The sequence below is a fragment of the Tinamus guttatus genome, unplaced genomic scaffold (assembly GCF_059628265.1).
Source record: "Tinamus guttatus ecotype Peru unplaced genomic scaffold, ASM5962826v1 Tinamus_guttatus_pri_ptg000592l, whole genome shotgun sequence".
Lineage (NCBI taxonomy): Eukaryota > Metazoa > Chordata > Aves > Tinamiformes > Tinamidae > Tinamus > Tinamus guttatus.
The window spans coordinates 1,383,195-1,406,823 of record NW_028289126.1 but is presented as its reverse complement, the minus strand read 5'-3'; the positions used below and the strand labels follow the sequence as shown (position 1 = coordinate 1,406,823).

The 23,629-nt window shown below is 41.6% G+C and overlaps 1 protein-coding gene across 1 annotated transcript; it reads right to left on the bottom strand.

The window, feature by feature from the left end:
- Positions 1–2,665: 2,665 nt before the first annotated feature.
- GTF3C3 (general transcription factor IIIC subunit 3) lies at positions 2,666–22,780 on the bottom strand. The gene is made up of 19 exons (XM_088534717.1): positions 22,653–22,780; positions 21,352–21,454; positions 18,952–19,148; positions 18,376–18,499; positions 17,702–17,893; positions 17,039–17,204; positions 16,123–16,270; positions 14,409–14,481; positions 13,303–13,389; positions 12,130–12,233; positions 11,307–11,478; positions 10,617–10,819; positions 9,977–10,078; positions 9,038–9,173; positions 8,347–8,584; positions 7,782–7,972; positions 5,948–6,072; positions 3,762–3,914; positions 2,666–2,823 (listed from the first exon to the last, which is right to left on the bottom strand). The coding sequence occupies exons 1-19, from the start codon at positions 22,749–22,751 to the stop codon at positions 2,701–2,703; spliced, it is 2,736 nt and encodes a 911-aa protein (XP_088390843.1). The 5' UTR covers positions 22,752–22,780; the 3' UTR covers positions 2,666–2,700.
- Between the last annotated feature and the right edge of the window lie 849 nt (positions 22,781–23,629).

Here is a 23,629-nt window from a genome sequence, read left to right as displayed (position 1 = left end):
GCTGGACTCTGCTTTGCCAGCTCCTCTGTAACCACTGGTATCATTTATTGCTGAAGGAACTATACCTGCTAATGTTAAAAAAAAAAAAAAAAAAAAAAAAAAAAAAAAAACCCTGGGTGGGGGGAAGTCTCAGCCAGCTCTGGAGCTTCCCTTCCTCCAGAAAAATTTGGTGCTAAATCAAATGGCAGTAGCGTGGACTTGTTTTGGAGGTCTAAACCTATCCTTGAAGGAAACAGACATGCTTAGGAACACGGGTCTGCTAAGCAGACTGTTAAAGCTGACGTATCTTTCACTGAGATGCTTGTCATTAAATCTTTGATGCCGTTTTAAAAAAAGGAGGCCACTGGAATGTGACTAGTTAGTCCCAGCGGAGACAGCTCCGTCACAGACCGACTGGCATGTGCAGCACCTGCTGCCATCTCAGCAAGGGTTTAACTCAGTTCTGTGCCTCTTACCGCCCTCGTGCCCCAGGCAGAGAGCAGCCAGGGCTGCAACCTAGTCTCGTCTTTCAGGGGGTGATAACTCACACTGTACCAAGAGGCACAGCTGAAAAACTCCTTTAGAATAGAGCTTGCAATTTAATACTTTTTTAAATAACTGGAAATCATGAATATTCACTCATGAATTTATTGATGCTCAAGTAGGTTGTCTCACGGGACAAACAGCTGTGACATTTGCCAATGCAAGAGGAGAAGACCCGGCAAGGACGTTTGTGTGACCTGCGTGTTGAGAGCACCCCCTGCCTTCAGGTTTCCCTCAGCAGCTCTACCTGGCATACGGTGCAAACTGTGCGTGTCATTACGTGGTACAGTGGGGTTGGGCTTTGCTCCTCCTTTGTTCAAGAAAGGGAGGCAGAAGAACTATCTACCTACAGTTGCTTTGTATATTTAAATACAAAGTCTGATTTTATAGCTGTGATAATTAATGTTGGTTTTGTATTCATATAGAAATATTCTACTCCACAGGCAATACATCCCTGTTGCTTTTTTTTTTTTCCCCCCCAAAACATACATGTTTAGGGAGCAAGGGGAAAAGCTAAGGTGCAATTGATTGTTGCTTACTGCGGCATGAGGGTACTCATGGCTTTAGCAATGCCCAAAGCCGCTGGCTGCACAAGTAAAGCAGCCCTGAGTCATGCATAGAAGGAAAGAGCTGGCCCAGATGTGCTGTGTTTGGAGCTGCTTTTGGCATGGGCTCGCTAGCCAACACGGCGCTCCTGGCAGCCGTCTGCCCCTCGGGGGTGCTCAGGGCCTGTCTGCACCATGAACCACGGCAGGGCCAGCGGCAGCAGCCTGGTGGCTTTAGAATTACAGGTCTGGGGGCAGCTCAAGCCCTGCAGGAGGTGTTGCCTCTGCAGGGTGTCTGGCTGCAGTGAGCTACGTTCCTGCTAAAGCCATGGAGCCTGGAAACTCCCAGCTTTAGTGTCTCTGCTGCGCGGTGCCAGCTCTAAAGGAGGGCCAGCACTTGCCAAAAACTGCCTTTTCCTGGGGGAGACTTGGGGCCACTGCCATGCATGTTACAGCAGGGGCAGCTGGGGCCCTGCACTGGTCTTCCATCCTGACCTTGCAGGAAGAGGAAATCTTTTGAGTTACCTTATGGCCATCTTTGCACAAACTACCCCAATTATGGAATTAAACCAATTAAGAATTGCATTTTTCTGTGAAGAGATGGATTAGGAGGCTGTATCTTTCTGAAAGCCCCAAACAAGCTCTTTATTTTCAAAATCTGTGTGTGCAGTGGGGGGGGAAGGGGGCACGCTATACAAAACTTACCCAAAACAACCGAGTATAACACAATAGACAAGATCATGCTGTTCTTTTCTGTAAACATTGTAATTTCAGGAAAATTGTAATTTATCACGTTGCTGCCCTCTGCAGGATCAGTAACTACTGAGGCCTGATATTTAACATTAATTGATACCTGATTTGGGATAAAACTCTAAACTTTGAAAGCAGTCTAGACCACACTAGACTCCTTCCTTAAGTGCAGTCAATGATTTGAGTGAAATTATTATGGTATACAGAATGAGTATAAACATGTAATTGTAAACCTCAGAATTTTTATTAAACTGTTAAGAAGGACAGGTCAAACTGATTGCACTGAGACGGGGCAAAAATACACATCTCATTCAACCTTCCTGAAACAGGCCTGCTGCTACAAAAACGAACTCCTAGCCTAAAAGAACTCCTTTCCAGATCTGGAAACACCGAGTGCTCCATCCTCTCGTCCAAGTCCGCTCTTCCTTCTGTGTAACAGTTTTATGTTTCACAGGGGCAGGGAGGCAGTCGCCACCAGTGGTTCTGGCTTCTTGAACACCCTCACTGGGAGTGACTTCAAGCACTGCACTTCTTTGTCAATCTTTCCTAAGCAGGGGACACTGAAGCGCAGTGCTCTCAGCTCGCATTAGCTTACAGAGACTGCTCGAAGGGGACAGGCAGAGCTACGGCCGCGTCCTCACGCGGTGCAAGCAGGGCAGCGCTGGCCTTGTCCCGTGTGACACGGTTCAGGGGTCAGGAGTAGAAAACCTGCAACTAGATACAGCAGAAGTCACGTCTCTGACCAGGAAGGTCTGTTCTGACCATCGTGACTCTACGATTCCGTGATTTGAAGAAAAATCTGTATATAAAACCAGTCTCCCCTGCAGTGCACCATGCAGAAGATTAATACAAAACGGTCGTGTTCCCTGTGCCGCAAAGCTCCTCATACAACGGCATAAGTATACAGCATCTTCTGAGCCATTCTTAAATTTCCACTGCTCTGATAGATAAGGGACAAGTTAAAGGCAGTATCTCGTCGCAAATCTGTCTGATCAGCTTCTATACCCTGTAAGAATAATGATGAAAAAGTTATCTACGTGCAAAGATAGTGTAAAACTGAAACATGATACTGATTTAATTGAAATCAAGTCATCTATTTATAGTTTATGTGCTCCAAGTTGTACAGAAGCTAAAAAATAGTATTCTTTTTGTCCTCCCTCTGTTTCCACCTTTTGTGAGTCACCAAAAATTACATAATTACATACCCAAAGCATTAGCTGTAAACAAGGTAGCCAACTCATAAAACAGGAAAGTAACATCATAATTTGTGTTTGCATGTGATATATTTGCTTCTATAGTCAGAATGTGACACTTACATGTATCTTTTACATGGTAAAAAGAACTGCTGCTCTGAACTTCCCATCACATGTTGATGACTAACTGCCCTTTTCTTACTTTACTGAAGTTTTCCTGTTTTCTAAATACATTTGTCATTTTTTTACCCATTCATGCCAGAAAAATAGGCAAAAAATTTGCTCTCAGACCAGATTTTCAATTAGAATCATCTGATGCACATCTACTTATTAGAGAAAAAAGATGGCACAGATATATTTAGTCAAGTTCTTGATCTACTATTGACTTGTGTTCCAGCACGCTGTTTTATAGCAATTTAAAACAGACACTTCAAGTTTATGGCACCCAGTCCGTATTAAGTAAGCTGTATCCAATTCAGACAGTTTTTCAGGTGCAAGTGTTCAGCAACGTTTTTTTGATTCTACTTCAACCAAGCATTAAATCCTTCCAAACACACGATAATTTGAAATTCCCTTGTGTATTAGGCCAAGATCACTGAAATCCACATTGGGGCTTTTAACCACAGAGAAAGCAAGTGTCAAAGGAAAGCCAAACTATGTAGATTTTATGGACTCCTTTTATCTGTGGTTGAAATATAACTAGCACTGTCCTGACTTTGTTCTCTGCACATAATTTAGAAAGAGCCAGTACCTCCAGGACGAGGGGAGGAAGTTCAAGCACCTTCTGGTAATAGTGGAGGGCCAGGTGCAGCAGCCCCAGCTGGTGAAGGGCCCGGCCCAGGTTATAGAAGGATTCCTGACACGGTCCTCGCAGGTCCAGGTAGCGGTGAAGGAAGGAGAACCCCTGTTCACACATCAAGCACAATGTGAGTGTTCCCCTCTGGAAAGGATAAAATACACTGGCAAAAAAGTGTTACCAGCAGATCATTTTATAAAGTGGCCAAGAATGAAATCATTAAATAAAAGTGAAAAAAAAATCATGAATCCTGAGTACCAAGAATCCACCTCACTTCTTTAAGCCAGCAGCTGTTGCACTGCTAAGTCCACAGTAGACTTGGAGGGGGAGCTCAAACCCAGCAATTCCACTGCTGTACTCTTAACAAATTTAAAGGGGAAACATCCTGCAGATGTTGTTTTATTTTAAATTAAAATATACGGCCAAGCATTCAAAGTATATGACCAGCAGAATCCCAAGGCACCAGGCGTGGGCGTACACGCCTGGCTTGCACAGCGCCCTGCACCGTGCGGGATGCAGCAGGATGCGGCGGGGAACACGGACACTGTAGGCACTGCTGGGACACACAGGCCTCATCTGCACCTGACCTCGCTCTAAAGATGCAGTTTTGTTTCCCGTGCCCAGGATGCCACTGCCTACCAGCTTGGGGCGTTAGGGACTGCTTGGCATTCAGTGTTTGCACGGTGACATAAAGCTGAGGAGCGTTGGAGCAGAGCTAGCCCCAGAGCAGAACAACGCGTGAAAAAGGGGCATGCAGTTATTATTTCAGATTAAGATTCATGCTATAGTACATGCGGGAGCCCTGTGGAAAACTTCAGAGTTTAAGGCAGAAGAGTCTAATTCAGAATGGAAAATTGAGCACAGGTCTCCCCCCATCCTGTGCAGTAATTTCCATCTCATTTTGCTCTCTCTGTGGAATGTGCCGATCCTGTTGTAAACAGAGGCCTTTCTTTCCCAAGGCAATGTTGGTAATTAGAGAGGAGAGCTCCTTCACATGCTGGATTAGCTCAGGCCCAGGCAGCTAATCACCATAATTTAGGTCACCAGTTCGTCATCGTCGCTGCATTCCCAGGCAAGCAGGAGGGGATGCAAAAATACCCAGTGTAGCAAACAGGAACGAAGTGAGAAGGCCAGGAACCGTGTCACCAGAGGGTAACATAAATAGGGCATTTTTCAAGTACATTATAAAAGGAGAACGGAGCAGCCCAGATAAGAAAGGCTAGAAATAATAAAATTAGACCATATTTTGCAAGCTCAAACTGCGTCCACGTTTTATACAGACAGAATTATTCTTGTTTTTGAGCAGCAGAGGATCTATAGCTCTTCTGTTAAAAATCAGTAAAATCTCCAATTGTTCCAGCAACTTTATAAATTACCAGAGCTCAGGATCCACATATATTCTACCACCTGGGAGCTACCAAAATCACAGCAAATTTATAAAACCGAATTTAACAAACTAATGTTCACTAATGAGAGCATTTATGCAGAATGAAGGGAATGACTTTAAAAAGCCTTTAAAAAGCAAAGAGCCTGTGGTTTATCACTGGAACTGGGAGATTTAAAGAGCAGAAAAAAAAGATTTAAGGAGTATAAGGAAGCTGAAAACCCAGGGTAGTTTCAAAAGGAGTTTACAAAATCTTTACAGTGATAACAACACACAGGCACCCAAAAAAAAAAAAAACCAGAAAAAAAGGAAGGAAAAGAAAAAAAAAGACCTTTGAAATTTGAAGTTTAATATGCAGTTTGTGAGATGCAGGCACCTAGAACACGTGGCATAGTTTCAACTTTACAGCACTTTCTAGAAACAAAATAGCAAGTATAACACAATATTGGGGGGAAAAGTAGGGAAAAAAAAATCCAGGCTACAGCCACCAAGACTGGAATTACTAACATTTGCACAAACAAACAGCCAGCAGCTGCTACAAACACAGCAGAACAAGCTACTGTCAACATAAAGGACCGGAGATCCTGATGCACAGAGGTACTGTTCAAAATCATACTCGGGTATTCATTTTCCTTCAGTTCCGTGTTTTGAAATGCCATATTTGTTACTACAAGTTACTTCAACCATTTGAGAGTGTTGTAGCCGTAAGTGTCTACGCCTCACGCGCGAGGCCCCCCTGCAGGCCCCAGGAGCTTACCTGCACCAGGAGAGCGTGTCTCTTCAGCACGTACTTCTGGGAAGCCATGTGGATGAACGTTAAGCCAATACAAAGGCTGTACAGGGGCTCCCCCGGCTTGGCACGGAAGGCTTGCACGTACTGGCCTGGAAGCAAGCAGGTGAAAAGCAACCCCTGAGAATGTGGGAATTTGAGGGGCTAGAAGGGAGGAGAAGGAGGTGACAACCCCAATTACCCACATTGGAAGTGTGAAGTAAGAAAAGTAAGAGTTTAGGATAACTACATCAAAATAGATATGAAAAACGTTAGTATAAAAGGACTTGATATTTTTAGCACTCCCTGGGCCCTGAAGCACGAGTATGGGCTGTGATAGAAAAATGTGAGCAGGAAAGAATTGGACACAGCAGGGAAATAACTCCTTGCTGCATTTTATAATCTAGCGGTGTTGAGAACTACTGCTGCAGACAACCGCATCTGCTTTCGAAGTCCAGCTTCATTGCTTGGATTGAACTATCAGTGTTTACACCAGCTGCACAGTTTTCTCTGCTCTAGCTAGAATCACTAAGCAGTATATTAACCATACACCCTTTGCTGATAAAAATAAGTATCAGTGTTATTTAACAGTAAGAAGAGGTAAGTGGTGTAACAAAAGATAACCTCACTATGTAGAATTTAGGACAATATGAGCCTTGGTCTGTGACTGAGGCTTTTATATAGTACAGTAATAAGTAGTGACTGCTGTGGAACATGAGCATATAGACACTTTGGGGGGGTTGTTTTTTAATTAAAAGTTCCCTGAACTAATCACTAGCTCTTGAAGCAGACTGCATATCAGCTACTTACTGCTTCTTTTCAGTGATCATTCATCTGGAGACAAAATAGGACAAGGTGCTAAGCTCTTCAGCACGATCTTCATGGGGCTCTGAAGCGCCCAACATTACAGGGAGTATCTGAGTCATGATCACTGCTTCTGAATAAGGACATCAAGGTTGCTTGAAGTATCTTACTGGTTTTTTATTAAAATAAAAATATATAGTAGAACTAGTTCTAGCAGCATACGCATTTGCATAGTCTTGACATTGCAAAATGAGCTTTTTTCACTAAAATGTCAAGTGATCAGTCATCAGACTGAGGATAAGAGGATTCCCCCTGGAGTCAATAACGAAGTCTCACTTGTTCAGAACGAAGCAGGAACCCTTGATTTGCCAACGAGAGAAGCCATTTCGGGTGCCCAGGGTTAGTGCCCAGCTTTAGAGCCTGTAACCCAATACTACCAAGTCAAGCAAAGTCAGTGCTCTGAAATGAGGCCCCTTAAACACCCTCACTAGCTCAGGCAATAGGATGACTACAGGACATGAACTGAAGCCTCTCTCCTCTAGTCACCATGTTCAGAGACTGTGTGGAAGGCAACAGTGCAGGCTCCTCACAGCACAACTGCACCGGTCTCAGTTGTGCCATCAACAGGGCTGGACTTAAAAAGCAGGAGGTTTCTCTCAAAGGCCTGCTTAAAATAGCCAATTGACTGTATTTGCTCTTTGAGCCATTTTGTTTCGTTCTTATTCTTTATTACTCTTAGACTTTATCTTAAAAGTTGCTTAGCAAATTTAAGCTACAGGACAGGTATTTTAAAATTGAAATGTCTGCTTCATTTTTATTAGCAAAATTATTTAGCAGTGCTTTGATTTAAATACTACGTAATTAAAGCACTAATTTAACACTCCCTATCATTTTTCAACATAAAAAAAAAACTAGGGGGAAAAACAAAATCTCTCTAAGGATAACTGAGAACATGAGACAGATGATGTGAAAGGAATATAGGAATACCAACAGCCTTAGCTTTCTTGAATGGTATTACCAAGAGCATGTTTGAAACTGCCAGACACGAAGGCATTATGCCCATTGAGGACACACAGCGCATGGTTGTCCGGGTTTTTCAGCATTAGTCGGAGGCAAAAGCGATGGTGACGGACATCCTGAGACTGCATGGTGACTTGATTGAAGATGTTCCAGAGCTGAGGCTTATTGACGTTTTCCATCACCATTATTCTACAGAACAGAAAACATGCAAGAAATGAGTCATTACTACATAGCCACATGTACAGATGTCACATCTGGGATACAACTTCAGTCCAGAGAAACTTCAAGTGCAGGGACATTCAAAGTGCCAATGGCAGATCCGTGACTGACGCAAAGAGAGTAAAGCACAACAAAGTTCTGGCCAAATGAAACAGCTCATTGCATTACAGCTTGCTTTGGAATCCAAGGCTGGCACAAACCCTTCCAGTTTCAAGAGGCTTCTTTTTTTAAGGGAAGCCTGGAACGCATCAGTCTGGTTCCTTCAGAAATATTTTCAGCAGTTGAACTACAGCCTTGGTGGAAGCAATTACAGAACAAATTATGCTACTTTCTCAACTCCCCACCTGATATAATTGTAAGCTTTTCTGAAGTTCTTGTCCAGAATTGCGGCGGAGAGCCCAAAGTATTCCAGCTCCTTGCGTTTTTGCCTATCATCATAAAATGAATAATATTCCAGAGAGGAATCCACAAGTAGCTCTGCCTCCTTGTACCGGGAGAGGTCACACAGGGAATATATAGCCTTCAGGAGGAGGTTCCACCAGTCGTCTTTTGTCAGGACACTTGTGAGAACAGCAAAAATTGCTGAAAATAAAGTCAGTAAAGCTTTTTTTTTTTTTTCTTCAAGTTAAAGTTGTAAACGTACTACAAATACTCTTAATACACCAAAAAAGTGCTTAAGAAAGCACCAGAAAGCAACATGGTCCAAACAAACTTGGACCAAACTCACAACATTAAAACATATTTCTACAATTCCACAGTTACATATAGAGCATTTGCTCTGAGGAAAATGAATACTGAACCAAGTGTTCTTCAAAGGTCCTTTTTAACTTGTTTTTTTTTTTCCCTGTAACATTAATTGTTTTAACTCGAGTGGGGATATTTCCCTTAAGTTATATTTTCTTCATTTTTGCTGCCTTTCCTGCCCCATTAATGTGACCTACATGTATTCAGTATGTAAAACAGCAATCTTTTTGTTTTGTTTTTCAGAACTAAAGAGTTAAGCTTATTGCTTTCTTTTTAATAAACATTTGTTACCTTTGGCATCACAATTTGCTGTCTCTTGGTCGTCATTGTCAGAAATTTTATCTCTTGACACCTTAATAAGATAGAGGTGTCTCTCTCCAGATTTGGAGCTGGATATCAAGCACACCTGAGCTCGGCTCATTGCTACCTAGAAGCAAACACAAGTATGTCCAAGAACATGGAGAGCTTCACAGCCAATCCATTTGTGCAGCATTCCAAAACACCCTGCAACTTAGAAATGAAGGCAAAAACATTGTGGGGTGAACATTCCCACAAGGGCATTAGCTCCCCATTGCTTTATGCTCCAGTACAAACCAGGCTATGCAAAAAGAAGATATAAACTCTCTAAAAACATAAAAGACTTTTCCAGGGGTTGGAGCCTCCTTGTCAAATTGTAAGTAGGTGCACATACACATAACAAGAGTTAAGTTTCAGAAATATGCAGATATTGAGCTACCCAAACAGTGCAGCAGAGCCTGTCTCTACCTGCCACCTGATGGATACACTGAGATCTAAACACTCAACTCCCCATAAAGAGTCCAAACCACTTATCCCAAATCCATGAGCACCACTGTATGTACTGCATGAAGAAGCTAATGCTGCTTTGCTCGTCTTGCAACGGAAAAAGATAAAACTACTAACTTTATTTAAATAAAATATATTTAAAAGTGATTTGTGGAAATACGTTATTTACATTAAGTTTTAAGGAAGCACTATGCTGACTAAAAGAAACGTGGAGCAGTTGAAATGGCCATATTAAAAACTATGCTCAGAAATAACGTACCACTTCGAACACTGCAGACACACACATCAATACTACAGGCCGCTAGAATTAATAAGCTCACTGCAGATCTGCTATCTAATAAAATTATGAACACAGCTATATTTTGAAAGCACTACTTTTCTTCACGTTTGATCTTTATCTTAGCATAGCTGTAATGATTAGCTTACCTTCAGCAGCATTGCCAGCATCGTAAGTAGAGTATCTACATAACCGTACATTTTCCCTTGGGAATACAGGAGTGTTGAACGGTGGAGCAGCAACTTTAATTCCTAGGCAACATTAAACATGGTCATTTAACTATTTACATGAAGAATGAGCTTATAAAACAAACACAATTTTAACTCTGCGGTACAAATAAGGCTGTAGAAAGTTCTTGGAAGTTGTAACCATCTTAGCAGCGGCATATGAGACTGTCAAACTTCCCTGCAGCAGTTACTGTTTTATACTCTGGAATTTCAGAAAGGCACTGCATAGCTCTCACCTACAGCAAAGGTGCTTCTAGAAAGTGCCTAGTGATGACCATGATGTAAAGCAGCTGGTGGCAAGACCAGCTCTCAGCAGCCAAGAGGCTGCACATCTGCCAGAGTAAGCAGGTGGGAAGCAGAAATTCCCGACGGGAGAGCCAGGGAGGAAGAGTCCCAAGGAAGCACCTCTGGTGCTCAGTACCCGATCCTTCGTCGTGCTGCCACGGCTCACCAAGCTGTAGGCTCACTCCCCGGTCCTACATGGTTGGAGTCTTTTACAAAACACTGTGGTCTTCGGCAGCGCAACGTATTTTAATTTGGGAGTGCAGCACACCGGACCCACCTGCTGGGCAGCGTTAGCGTCCTGAGCCAGTGTGTCTGGGTCGTACATTGGTTCTAGAGCCTCCAGAGCTTTCTCAGGCCGGCCCAGCTGCTGCTGAAGTGTTGACAGGGAGATTCTTGCATCCAAATGCAATGGGGCAAGATCAACCACCTTGGCATAGCTCTCTGCAGCACGCTCCATGTGGCCCAAAGCTTTCAGGCACTCTAGAAACATCAGGCACAGCACAATACGCTTCAATGGCAGAAACAGGAGTGGCTAGAAAAATAGCTCACATCGTATATGTTTCAGATGGTCTTTTAGTTGTACTAGAAGTTTTACTAGCAGTTTTAGTTTTACTAGCCGCCAAAAACATGTAATAACAATTTCTCAGTACTCAGAAATAGGCACTGAGGCATCTATAGCGTCACTTAAAGCCTTACCAGTTGACACAGAATGGAATGCAGAATAAATGCTGTTCGTTAAGCTAAAACCAAGTATTCTTAGTTGCAGTACATTTCAAATGACATGAAAGCCAGCAAAAGCCTCCAAGACAGGGCTGTTGTAACACACTCCCAAGTTTAGTTTGGCAAATACTAATTCTCATTTGACATGTACTGAACATTCCGGGGATCTTAACCACCGGGAGCTGCGAATGCCCCACGCTGTGTTCCACCTCCCAGCTCCCGTGCTGGCAGCCCTGCTCCTCCTCACCCGCGTGCCGAAGCCAGACAACAGCCAAGTTGTACCGCTCGGAACAGACCAGGGCGCTCAGGAGAGGCAGTGCTGAGTTGTACTCTCCAACATCCAGAAAGGCCTCTGCAACATCCAGATACAAGTCGCCCATCTCTTCTGGATTTTGTTCCACCAGAGTGGTCAAAAGAGGCTTAAAAAACAATAATAAAAAATAAGCCACCACTGGTCACACTTACACAATTGCAGAACTAACATTTCTTTAATGTTTTTCATTCTACTTGCATTCTGAACTACACATCCTTTATCTAAAATTTTAGTTTAAAAGTGAAAAATAGAGATGTCAATTTCAAAACTCCTGAAAAAGTTACCTTAGTCACCTTCTTCATTCTTTTCATGTCCAGGGGGTGATAGCACCCATCAGGGTGGAGTGCAAGAAATAATTTCAGTTAAAAACAGCTTTTAGATTTAGCAGCTTTAGGGCTTAAAAGCAAGGAAGTTGTGTCCTTCAGCATTCAAGAAGATGAAAAGATATATGCAACGTGTCCTGGGATTGTCACAGCACAACAGCTGTGATTCACTGTCCTGATACTTCCACAGGAGGGGTAATTTATCTAGATGATTCGTTAATGTTTATAAGGAACAGTATTTCCACTATTGGAACTTCCACAGTTAATCTCACTCCATCAGGACTGTGAAATAAATGCTGACAAAGGAGATTGACTACATCTCTGTCTGGGAGAACCTCCCCAGCCTCCCAAGGCCTTCAGTCACCTGAAGGTAGGAGAAGTATTTTGCTTGTTAGGAAGAACTTCCCTCAACCTCTGGGTCAGTCTCTACTCACACTGAGCGGCTCCAGGATGTTCAAGTGAACCAAGCACACCATCAGCTTGACCGTAATGTCTATTGGAACCCCCTCGGGTATGCAGCAGCTGACTTTCTCCACAGCTGGGAGGGAAAAACAAACAAACAAACAAACCCACATATTTTCTGAACCCACATTCTGAACCCACAAGAACCTCCCAGAGCTCCCTCCTCTCCAGACCATGTTGCTTATCCCATCTTGGCAGCTCCTGCAGATGTTGGTGTAGGCACTCTCTTCCCGCTTCCGTTGCTTCAGCTGTCAGGGAAGAGGTAACTTCCTATTTTCTGTGACCCCAAACATTAAGTTTGTATTGATTTCAATTGCAGGATCCTGCAGGATGTGCTCAGAGCCCTTCTCCTCTGGAGTGAGAGGAGCCTGTGTCACAAACCTTTCCTTCGGCCATTCACCTATACCCTCTTGTCCTCATCTTCTCAAGAAAATGTCCCATGCTAAGCTCTTTGTCCTCATTAAACTAAGTCCTGGGTATCAGGGATCTGGCTCTACTCATGGTGAAATGCATATAACTACAAAATCTAACATCTCACCTGACTGTATTCCTTCCAGGTGTTACCACAACCGTGCTACATGAGATAAAATAGGTATCCAAGTCAACGTTGCCAAACTAAAGGTCACACAACAAAACTTCATTATCGTATTTCCTATGTTATTCATATTCAGTCACTAAATCCCTATAAATATCCTGTTAAAGTGTTGTTCCACCTAAATTTTTCCATTTGACCTGCACACGTTTCTCAGGTTATAACAATTATCCTTTGCTTTCTAACACAAAGCTTCACTATTACCTTCCAAATTGACATTCAATTAGTGCAGATCATGAAATGCAAATGAATTCTTCATGCTCTGAGCAGATTAATGCCAAGCAGATAGTCATCGTTCAACTACTGATATATGTTTTTACAAACCAATAAAAACATAAAAAGTTAAGTTCTTGAAGGATGTTTTTGACTTAAGTGGTGGCCTAGGCTAGAAGCAGTAAGTTCTGAGCAAGGCACAGTGTGCCCAAGGAATTTTTTCCGATCAATCCCCATTTCTCTGCCCTTAGGAAACGTTCTTGATTTTTATATGATTGCAATCAAACTCCTGAGCATGTGGCCCAATTACAGACTTACATTAAATTCTAAAATTTATTACCTGTAGCATTGGATTCAGTAGCTGGATTATCTTGACAGTCAACTACTGCTTCCTGGTTTTCCTGAGCTTCAGTCGGTGCGGCTGTATCTTTTTTGAACAAAAACAGGTTATTCTCAGTAACAGAAGCTAAGCAAAGAGTTACTTGATTTTGAATTCATACCCTGATTAGCAGGTTACAGATTCTAAAAACAAAAAGGGGACATTCTTTTGAAAAACAGCAGAACAGGAAGCACTTAAACTTACAAAGCAGTGTTGGGTAGAAGGAAAAATAAGCTTCTGGGTCACAAAAAGCTTGTGTTAGTAAATAACATACTCTACATAATTTGCAACACCATGTGCTTTAATTCCTAAATTCACAATTTTACTCTTTATAAATAACCTCCTCAAAGTCTCTATGAAGACAGTTTTTTTGTACTATGTTCACTGTTCTCTTGTATCTTACCTGCTCTATTCAAGCAAAGATTCAACAAAATGGTCTTACGCCTGCATGGGGTTTGGTCTTGAAACAGGCTGAGACACTGGCTGGTTTAACCACAGAACAGACTGCCTGTTTAAGAGGCTGACATGCTGTGATCATTCTCTAGCCCATCAAACAGAAACTTTCCGACTCAGTCAAGGACTCTCATAAAGCAAATTTTTCTAAGAAGGCCTATTTTGTGCAAACACAAGATCCCTAGATCTACACACACCAAAACATTTAAATTGGTAGTAAAAGAAGTAGAACTTATGAAAAATATCAGCCTCAGGTCAAAGGGCAAAATTCTTAACCACAGATGCCACTGAGCTCGTAGAATTTTTTTTTTTCAAAAGCTATTAAGCTGGCAGCAGTACCTGGCCTCCTGTGAATACTCTGAGGAATGTTTAGAACTTTAAAAGGCCTCCAACTCTCTGGAGAGTAGTCCTTGTGCCTAATGAATCACCAGGGCTAATTGGTCATCAGATAACATCTTATAAGAAGTTCATGTCATGCCACTTAACTCATTAAAACACTGAAGAGTTTCAAGACAGAAATGCTTATCAACATGCATCAAAATAACCAAGAGTTGAAACAGGAAGGACTATTACATATTATATGAACAGCAGGGTCCTACTTGCTAACTATTTACCTTTTTTCTCCTCAGTAGGATCTTTTTCTGACACTTTCTTTTCAAGTACAATTCCTGCAAAATCTGTGATAACCTTAAATGGGGAGAGAGAGAGAGACAAAAAAAAAGAAATCAATCATACACAGAAGAGTAACTTTGATGTTTTTGATTTTGATTTAAAAGGATATATGGGGGAACTGCCTCATATGGGAGTTATTATGGATACAGTTTCACAACAAACATTATTAAAAACAAGCTGCTTTTGTTTCCCGGGGGGTAGTGTTTAACCTTTTTAGCTTTTTAGAACGCCTTCTAGTAGACGCAAAGAGCAAGCGAAGCACTAGTAGGCAGTTATGTTCTCCACAAATCTCTCCAAAGTGCTCCAAGGACTCCAATTAATTTCTTAGGCAAATACAGTTTCGCAAGGAAGCTCTAGGATCCGTTTCAACTAAAAAGGGCAACCTACAGTCAGATATTTTACATCAGTGTTTGTTATACATCATGACCTCATGAAAACTTCTATTATTCAATAGAGAAATCAATGCAAAATAGAATTAAATAATCAAAGAGAGAACTCAGAAAGCTTTTGCCAAGAAAGGGAGAATGCACCACTGTGAAGGACTGTTGATCTAAGATCCAATGCTCTGGTACTTTTGTCCATGAATTAGAAAGCAAGTATTTAAATCATTGCTAATGCCAAAGTAGAGTGATAAATAAACATAAAGTGACATTCAGGAGAATAAAGCAAATGACTGAAATAAAGCAATTAACATCTCTGTTTACCACCTCAAATAGAGACTTAACTATTTAGGAGCAAGAAACACCATCAAAGGAACAGAACAGAGGAGAAGCACCAAGAGGAAATGGTAGGGACCATTTTGCCTCCAAGTACTACTTTGGTAAAGCTGGTAGCCAAGTAATGCGCACATAGAACCGGCCATTTGATTTTTACAAAGGAGTAAGTACAGAAAAGAGCTATAGGAGTTATTTGCAGGTTAAAGTTGCTTTACACTGACAGAATCAGATCTAAATGAAATCTTAAGAAGAGAAAAGGGAAAAACACAAACTTAGTATCACCAAGTAAGAACATAAGAACCTTCAAAAAGAGAAAGTCCCAACTATTGGTGTTTCCTTAATCTATTTGGAAAAGCTATAATAATGGTCAGATGCTAAATTCATTCCTCTCAAAGCTAGACCAAGCCAACTGAGAAACTTGACTCAAAAGGGAGGGCAATTAACCACTAGAAGAACTGGGAACAGATCAGCAGTCTTCTCCAATTCCTGATATCTGAGATTCAGAATAAACTGCTTGATATTTTAAGTCTAAAAATATTCATACAAATAGAAGTAGGTCAGGTAAAGCTTAAGGATCTAGTTTTGAACCATTAGACACTTTGGTCTCATTTTTTGTAACATTCACCTCAGAAAACACCTGGTGCTGGCGGTACAACAATCACACAGATCCTACTTACAAGTACGGTCTTCTCCAGATGCTTAGATCATGGCAATGGTTGAGGAGGACAGAAGGGTACTCCAAAACTTTCCATCTAGCACAGCACACATCCCCAGTTTATTAAAGCAAGCTTCTAATTTCAATGATAATTACTACAAACTAGTAGAAAGTATTCTGTATGCCAACAGTTCTGTTGCTACGGGCCTACAGGAATATAAGCGGTTCCTCTTGATGGGCAAAGAGGTGCTGAACACTAGACACAAATGCAGTTAGTTCTCATACCGCCAAGGCTTTGTCATACTGTTTGGAAGAAATATATAGCTCAGCTGCTATATTAACATCTTCCATGGAGACAAGGCTCTGGTGTTTAGTAAAAGCTTCTTCTATTATCTCAATAGCAGAGGTAGCATCATTGGCTTCATAATAACTCCTGTAAAACACAGATAGGAGATAGTTGTTATTTGAAATAACTGGTACTTCGCACTTTGACTGATAGCAAAAATATTTTCATATTCCTTTGCTTTTATTTTTTTCTGCTCATTAGGAAAGTTTTTATTCAAGGCCACAAAATCAGAGATAGCAAGAATGAGTTTTTTTTTTTTTTCCCCTTAAACACAATTTGCAATCGTTTGATAAATTAATAATTCGATGTAATTAATGTATACATCAATACATCAATTTGCACTTCCTCCATGGGCAAATCACAATCTGAAATACAAGCTGTATGCTGAACAAAAAATTAAGTGGCTTAAATGAGCTATTTTATACAAGCAAGTTAAGCACTTAACTTTTCTACAAAGCAAGTAGAGATGACTGCAAACAAGTGAAGAACGGGTTTGTTGGCAACGAGATTCCAGGTCTCCACTGATATTATGCAGAAATAAAAATGTATCGCAGTCCTATAAAATTTTACATTCTAGATACTTTTTCAATAATCAGTATTTACATTTTATTCTCTTACTCTAAAAGAATACAAGACAATTCATTTATCCTAGATAACTGGCACCAGATTTTGGAAGAACGGTGCCAGTTGCGGGGTGCACACCTATGCATCTGCATGGGTCTGTAAGGCTGCAGTCCTTGATTTCAGCTACATTTCTGGCCTGAACCAGCTGCAAAGCTTATCAGCATCAGTTTCTGTGGAACGCCGGAAAGCTGAATCAAAGATGGGATTGTACTATTCCTAAGTGCAACTTACTTGGCCATGTCTCTAGCCAGCTGCATGAAGCGCTCTCCGTCGGAGGGAGCCAGGAGGTTCAGGATCCGTCGGTAGCCATCCATGGCCATCTTGTGCTCCCCTAGCTGCTCGTACAAGCTCGCTCTCTCCCACAGGTAGCGCACGTTGGTTGCATCGTACTTCAGAGCTACGACCACAGGGAAAAACACATTGGGAGGTTAGTTTAGAAACAGGCAACAACACGTTCTGTGTCTGCCTGCCTGACTACCCAACTGCCAAAGCCCCGGCAAACAACTGCATCATCTCAGGACAAGTAAGAGCTAACAGGAATTTACATCCTGAAAGAAGCAATCCAGATTTTGGGCAACATATACATGCTCCTGGTAAAATGCATTCAACCAAGATGCTCTTCCTCCCCCAAATCGTAGGCTATTTTTAATTTGCCCACTGAATATTAATGGACATGTTATTATACCACAAGCTTTTCATAAGAGAAGAATATTTCTGGTTAACTATACATTATTCAGACACCAAAATCTGAACATGAAATACTCAGATCTTGGCAAGCTGAAGCAAACTAAATTAGAAAACAAAAAACAAAGCAAAACAAAAAATGAAATGATTGTCATTAAAACATTAGCACCTAATATCCATTTTAAAATATTAGAAGAGTTGCTACATTACCTTTTGTGTAGCAAAAAATAGCTTGTTTAATATTGTCCTGTTCTAGTGACATTTCTGCTAATCTAACCCATTCTTCAGTGTCACTAGGATTTAAGTGAGCTGCAATCAGTTCAAACTGTAAGGACTTCTCCATATCTCCCTGGTCTTCATAGATCATGGCAAGAGTGGAAAACGGCTCATGAGCAAGAGGAGCTATTATAAAATAAAGAGAGTGATTAGGAATTATTACTTTAAAAACAACTTGAAAGCAAATGACTTTTCTTTCATTGGAATTAGCTGAAACAGTAACATTACTCCAATAACATTATTATGCTAAAACGCAGAAGAAATTTTCAGCAAAGCTTCCAGTTCCTTTTTATACATAAATTGATAGACACTTATACCTTAATCTACAAAGGCAACAAAATAAACTAAGAAAAGGCCCAGGCCGTTGCAGAATTAGGGTTCCAGCCTTTTTTTTTTTTTTTTTTTTTTTTTTTTTTTTTTAAACACACCAAACTAAAAAGCAAATACACTGAACACATTGCTAATTCCACCATACATATCTGATGACTTTCCTTGAAGATTTTTATAATCAGTGACGCCACACTGAACTTCCTGATTTAGGCAGCAATTTCGTCTCATTCTTAAAACAAAAGGTTACTATATATATAATACCTTGTTGAATAAAATACCTTGTCGAATGATTTCCATGCACATTAGAATAGCCTCCTCTCGCTCTCCTCGAGCAAACCTGATATTAGCTTCTCCCATTAGACCCCTCAAGGCACGAGGGAGTTTGCTGCGAGGTCTCTTCTCCTAAATAGAAATGGAATAATGTTTCTATTCTTGTTTCAGTTGTGCCCAAATTCAAAAAGTATTACACTTGCTTTTTATAGAGTCTGATATCAAAATATATCAATACTACCGATATTAAAAGAACTCAAATATTTTCTAAAAGAACTGAAACACTTGCTAGTTTTTAAGAGTTGAATAACACTGATAACCAGGATAAATAAAATCTAAACACAGCAAATCTCACATTGTTTTTTAAACTAGGTATTCCTAACATGAAAATTTCTTAAACAGTGATTTGCAGTAATTTTCTTAAAAGCAAAGACATGGTACAATAACATAAGTAATAGTATCCTACACAGAACTATTTTCAGGCAAGTTCCTCAACAAGTAGATAAAACCATGCAAACTGACATTTATTTACTTTGCTTCCATACATATAAAGTTGTAACGTGAAAGGAAGTGTAAATACTTGCTTTCATCATTTTCTTGGTCTCTCGATTAAGTACCATCTCCAACACAAAAACATCTCCAGCTGTAGGTTGCTCAGGAGTTTCTTCTTCTTCCTCTTCCTCCTCCTCTTCTTCCTCCTCCTCTTCATCATCCTCATTTTCCCCAAGCATGGATGCAAAGACACGATGGACTGATTTACTGACGCCATCTGAAGTTTCTCCTGGTTAAAAAAGGAGCAGAAAAGGTTTGCAATATAATCACGAGTACATACTATTTTATCAGGACAAGTGCAGAGAAAATGAGTTCTTCAGAATTAGTAGTCTATTTGAAATAGCACTTCTTTAAGAAAGAGGCCTGCAGAAATGAAGAGCTTTCAACGGCCTCTGTGCCTTGAAGATTCTGTGCTATTCATCACCAATGCTTAGTATCTCCCAGACTCTAACATTTTTGGAATTCTTGAAATAAGAGCATGGAGGAACACACCGAATGAAGCAAAAGTTTATTCAACATTTTCCCCCTCAATCCATACAAGAAGATTATTAAGCAATTTTCAGCCACTGAACTGGCCGGCTGGAATAACACTTTTCAGCTGAAGAGCCTAAGCGAACAGATAATTATACTGAACAATAAAGCAGCAACCAGTTTTTAGCAGCAATTTAAAACAAGATCTTGTAACCACTCTATCCAAGACAATAAGTACCATTTAACTCCTGTGAATAATCTGGGTTTTGCATTTACATTTCTCCAAAGAAAAAGAGTTTAAGAATAGGATGCTATATGCTCAAAATAACATATGCCTGAAACATTAAAAATTTTAACAATTTCAACATTTTTAATTACAACTTAAATTACAAACTTAAGCCAGACTTATAATTGTCCACAAGGGCACTTTGAAGCAAAAAGGACTAGAACTTCTCATTTTTAAAAGGTATCACTTCATCTGCTAGTCACCAAAGCATGCAGTGTTGAAAGGTTTCAAACAAGGGATTGGGCTTCTGAAGTTTTGATAGAAGCTGCCCACAATACAAACTTGAGACTGAAGAAGAATCTGTCTATCAGGTATTGCTTACGGCAGCACGCTCCTGCAAACAACGGTCTTCTTACTACATCAGAGTTTATGCATTTGAAAGTCTTTGGAAAATATTTGATGGATTTCATTCTTATTTAGGTATAAAGCATCTAAAGGAAAAAGAAAAGAGTCTGGTTCTAATTCTAACTCTTTACGTAAGAATGAATCTTACCTATGCTTCCTTGGTTCTAAAGACTGTGCCTGACATTTTTGTGTTCTCTGTAACTAGTTCAGAAATAACACTGTTGTACAAGTATATTAGGAAAGGAGGGTTTTTTCTTAGATAAAGATTGTATGCCCGGAAAAACATATGTATAACGAATACCAAGCAGAAGGCAGCAGCTGGAAGTATTTCAGGTACATTAGAAAAAAGGAGGGACCAGTACTGACCTCAGAGATCTAGCTCCAACAAGATTGCTAGCATTCATTTTCTGTGTTTGTAGGATGAATTCTGTACATACTTTTTTGGAATGAAGGTACGCAGTGAGACACATTTTACATGAGGCAATTCAAGTGTGTCATAAATATAGATGCAAGGGAATGATGTGAACTTGATAAAATTGGCAAAATGAGTTCAATAACGAACACCAAGAGATCAAAAACTTCAAAAACTGCATATTGCTATTTCACAGTATTGGCAATCCCATGAGAATGCACCACACAGAGTACAGCTTTTAAAAAGGCGTTTGAAACAGGCTGCAGCACTCCAGGTGTTCCACTCTGTGTAGCATTCCAAGCAGAACTTGAGTTCCAAGCTCAACTCCACAACCTGAGGACTAGGACCGAGGTTCATTAACCCCGGCACAAACTAAACAATCAATGAAGTGCTTTTCCTGCCACTTCCTGCAAGTACAGAAAAGCAGCTAAGGCTACTTTGGCAAGAGATTTGAAGGAGTTATTACCACCTGAGGTAGTATCAAGCTCTCCCAGGTTGGTAAGAAAACCAACCAGGGAAAAAAAGGAGAGAAATTACCCTTAACCTCTAAATAGGTCAAAGGATAAGGGTAGGGGGCACAGAAGCAGGCAGCTCACTCTATTTTCTTTCACTTTAGATGGCAGTAGAAAAAGGCAACACTCATGCAGTAGAATCAGGAGGGGAAGAGATGGAGAGTTTCCCTGAAAAAAGATGACTGTGGCTGTTTAAACCCAGCTTTTTAAAAAGCATTGAACAAAATTAAAGCCTGGATATAAATCAAAATAGACCATGAAGACAGAAGCCCTAATAACATGTTTCGATACCCATAAGTTCAAAGCAGCAGCCAGAAACTTACACAAAGTCAGGTATCAAAAAAACAGGTGCTTTCAACGACCTTTTAGAAACATTTTTCATTAAAATTATTGTATTAACATTTACCGTCTGTTTCATCCTGACTTTGGGATTTCCCAGATCCTTTGCCAGATGAAGATGGAGCATCTATGTCTTCTGCATTTTCCTCCGCAGATGCATTTTCTCCATCCTATGAGTATCAACAATGTCAGTTACACACTCTGCAATACCACTTCTTCCCATTTCCCCAATCTTTAGAACTAGGTTTTGCACTGCTTGTGAAACAGGCAGAAAAAAAAATAAAAAAAAGGATTTTTAAAAACAACAAAAGCAATGTTATTTAAGATATTTATATTCTCAAAGTCTTTTAGAAAGTGACTGTTAGTTTTAACTTAAGCAAGGAGTCTGTTGCTCCTTTGATATTATGTTGAAGTAAGATGAAGTGGTTGATGAAATCAGGCACAAGCATGTTACAAATGCTTTCAGATCCTGCCTTTCTAAACACAGTGTGAAATACTAAAAAAATACTTCACACAGTAAGAAGGTGTCCCTGAGAAGTCCCTTATCTGTTCACAAGAGCCACTTTCTGCTAAACTCTCTCTTTGAAAGCTAAGATACAGAGAAATTACGTGGCATTCTGACAAGAACAGGGCAAAGTACTGCTCTCCATTCAGTCAAGCATACAGGATTCCTCCTAAAAGTGTAGTTTCAGCAGCCTACTTATAAACACAAAACATGTCTCTCTCTTCTCCTGCCAGAAACTCATGGAGACTACTAAAAGGCATCAGACTGAATCTCTTCCTTTGATCAAACAGACAAGATGGTATAAATCTGCCCACTGTTTACCACTACTGCTTCTCCACCAAAACCTGCTGTCCAGCTCCAAGCTATGCTACCACGAACTAAAATGCTGTACTCTTCACTTTTCAAAGGTTCCTAGTGACTTTAAAGACTAGAAAGTTTTTTTTTCAATGTAAATTAATAATTATATAGACACATATAATTAAAAACCAAGCAGCACACAACAAAAACTTACATAACTGAAAGCAGGCAGGCCACGCAATTGCTTAGGTGGTCTGCATCTTGCCAGCTGCTTTGATGTAGGGGAAACGTTAAAAGCAAAGCCGCAGGCTGCAGATCAGCGGTGTATAGCGAACAGAACAGGCAGGATTCGCTGCCTTGCCCCCCTATGACAGTGCAGCTCGAGCCTGGAGCCTAAGAGGAAAACTCGCTTCTCCTGTCTCCCGACTACCCCTCTGCGCCCCACTCTCCGGCCTCCCCCGGCACAGCACCAAGGCCGGGACAGGCCAGGACGGGACAGGCCAGCCCGCGCCCGCCCCTCTAACTCGCAGCTCCGGCTGCGCAGCGCGCCGCACGGCTGCACGCACCTTCTCGTGGCTCTTGCGCTCCTCCCGCCGCCGCTCGAACTCCTCGAAGGAGATCTTGCCCTCCAGGTAGTCGATCAGCTCCGGGCTGAAGCCCGACATGGCTCCGCCGCGGCGCGCGGAAGGCCGCTTCTTCGGGGAAGGTCCCTCCGCTAATCGCGCCCGGCTGCCCGCGCCCTCACGCAGTAGTTCCGCTCCGCGGAGCCCTCCCCACGGCCGCCCAGCCTCCGTCAGGGGCGCCTGCCCCGGGGAATGAAACGCGCGTCCCTCGGCACCGCGCGGCCGGGATATTTCCCCTTGTCCCGCAGGAAAACCGGAGAAAAATGCACACAGGGACCGCCCAGGGGCAGCCCGGAGCCGCAGCGCTAACGGCGCCGCTCGCGCGAGCGGCCGTTGTGAGCACGTGCGCGGGGCGGGAGCGGCCGTTGAGGCCGTTGGTGGCAGGTGCGCGGGGCGGGAGTGGCCCTTGTGGCCGGTGCGCGGGGCGGGAGCGGCCGTTGAGGCCGTTGGTGGCAGGCGCGCGGGGCGGGAGCGGCCGTTGGGGACGCGAGCGGCCGTTTTGGCCGTTGGGGGCGCTAGTTTTCCTTGTAATATCCAGAGATCTGTGTGAGGAGTGGGGGACTGGAGGCAGGTCACACCGAGCCCCTGGCACCTTTGGGGGAACTTTCTGTTAGAGGTGGACCTGGAGAAGTTTCTAAAGCCCTTGGGTGAAAGAATTTCGTTTTTTTTTTTTTTTCTTTTCTTTTCTTTTCTTTTCTTTTCTTTTCTTTTCTTTTCTTTTCTTTTCTTTTCTCTTCTTTTCTCACTTTTAAAATGTTGCAGCGTTTAGTTGTGAGAAATGCAAAGGTAACATCTATTTTGAACAAGGACACTTGGTAATAATAATAATAAAAAACGCTATTGAAGTGAGCTCTTCCTGTTATTTATTCTTGTTTAAACAAACAGGAGTCTCCTGGGCAAACCATTGTAGCCAAACACCA

Bases quoted from the DNA above. Each gene is read 5' to 3' on its own strand.
- GTF3C3 (XM_088534717.1), bottom strand. From the start codon at position 22,751: ATGTCGGGCTTCAGCCCGGAGCTGATCGACTACCTGGAGGGCAAGATC. The intron at 13,390-14,408 runs GTAAATAGTTAG...TGTTCAAAAAAG, and splicing joins TCCTACTGAGGAGAAAAAAG to ATACAGCCGCACCGACTGAA. The intron at 3,915-5,947 runs GTAAGCTCCTGG...ATGTGTGAACAG, and splicing joins GACACGCTCTCCTGGTGCAG to GGGTTCTCCTTCCTTCACCG.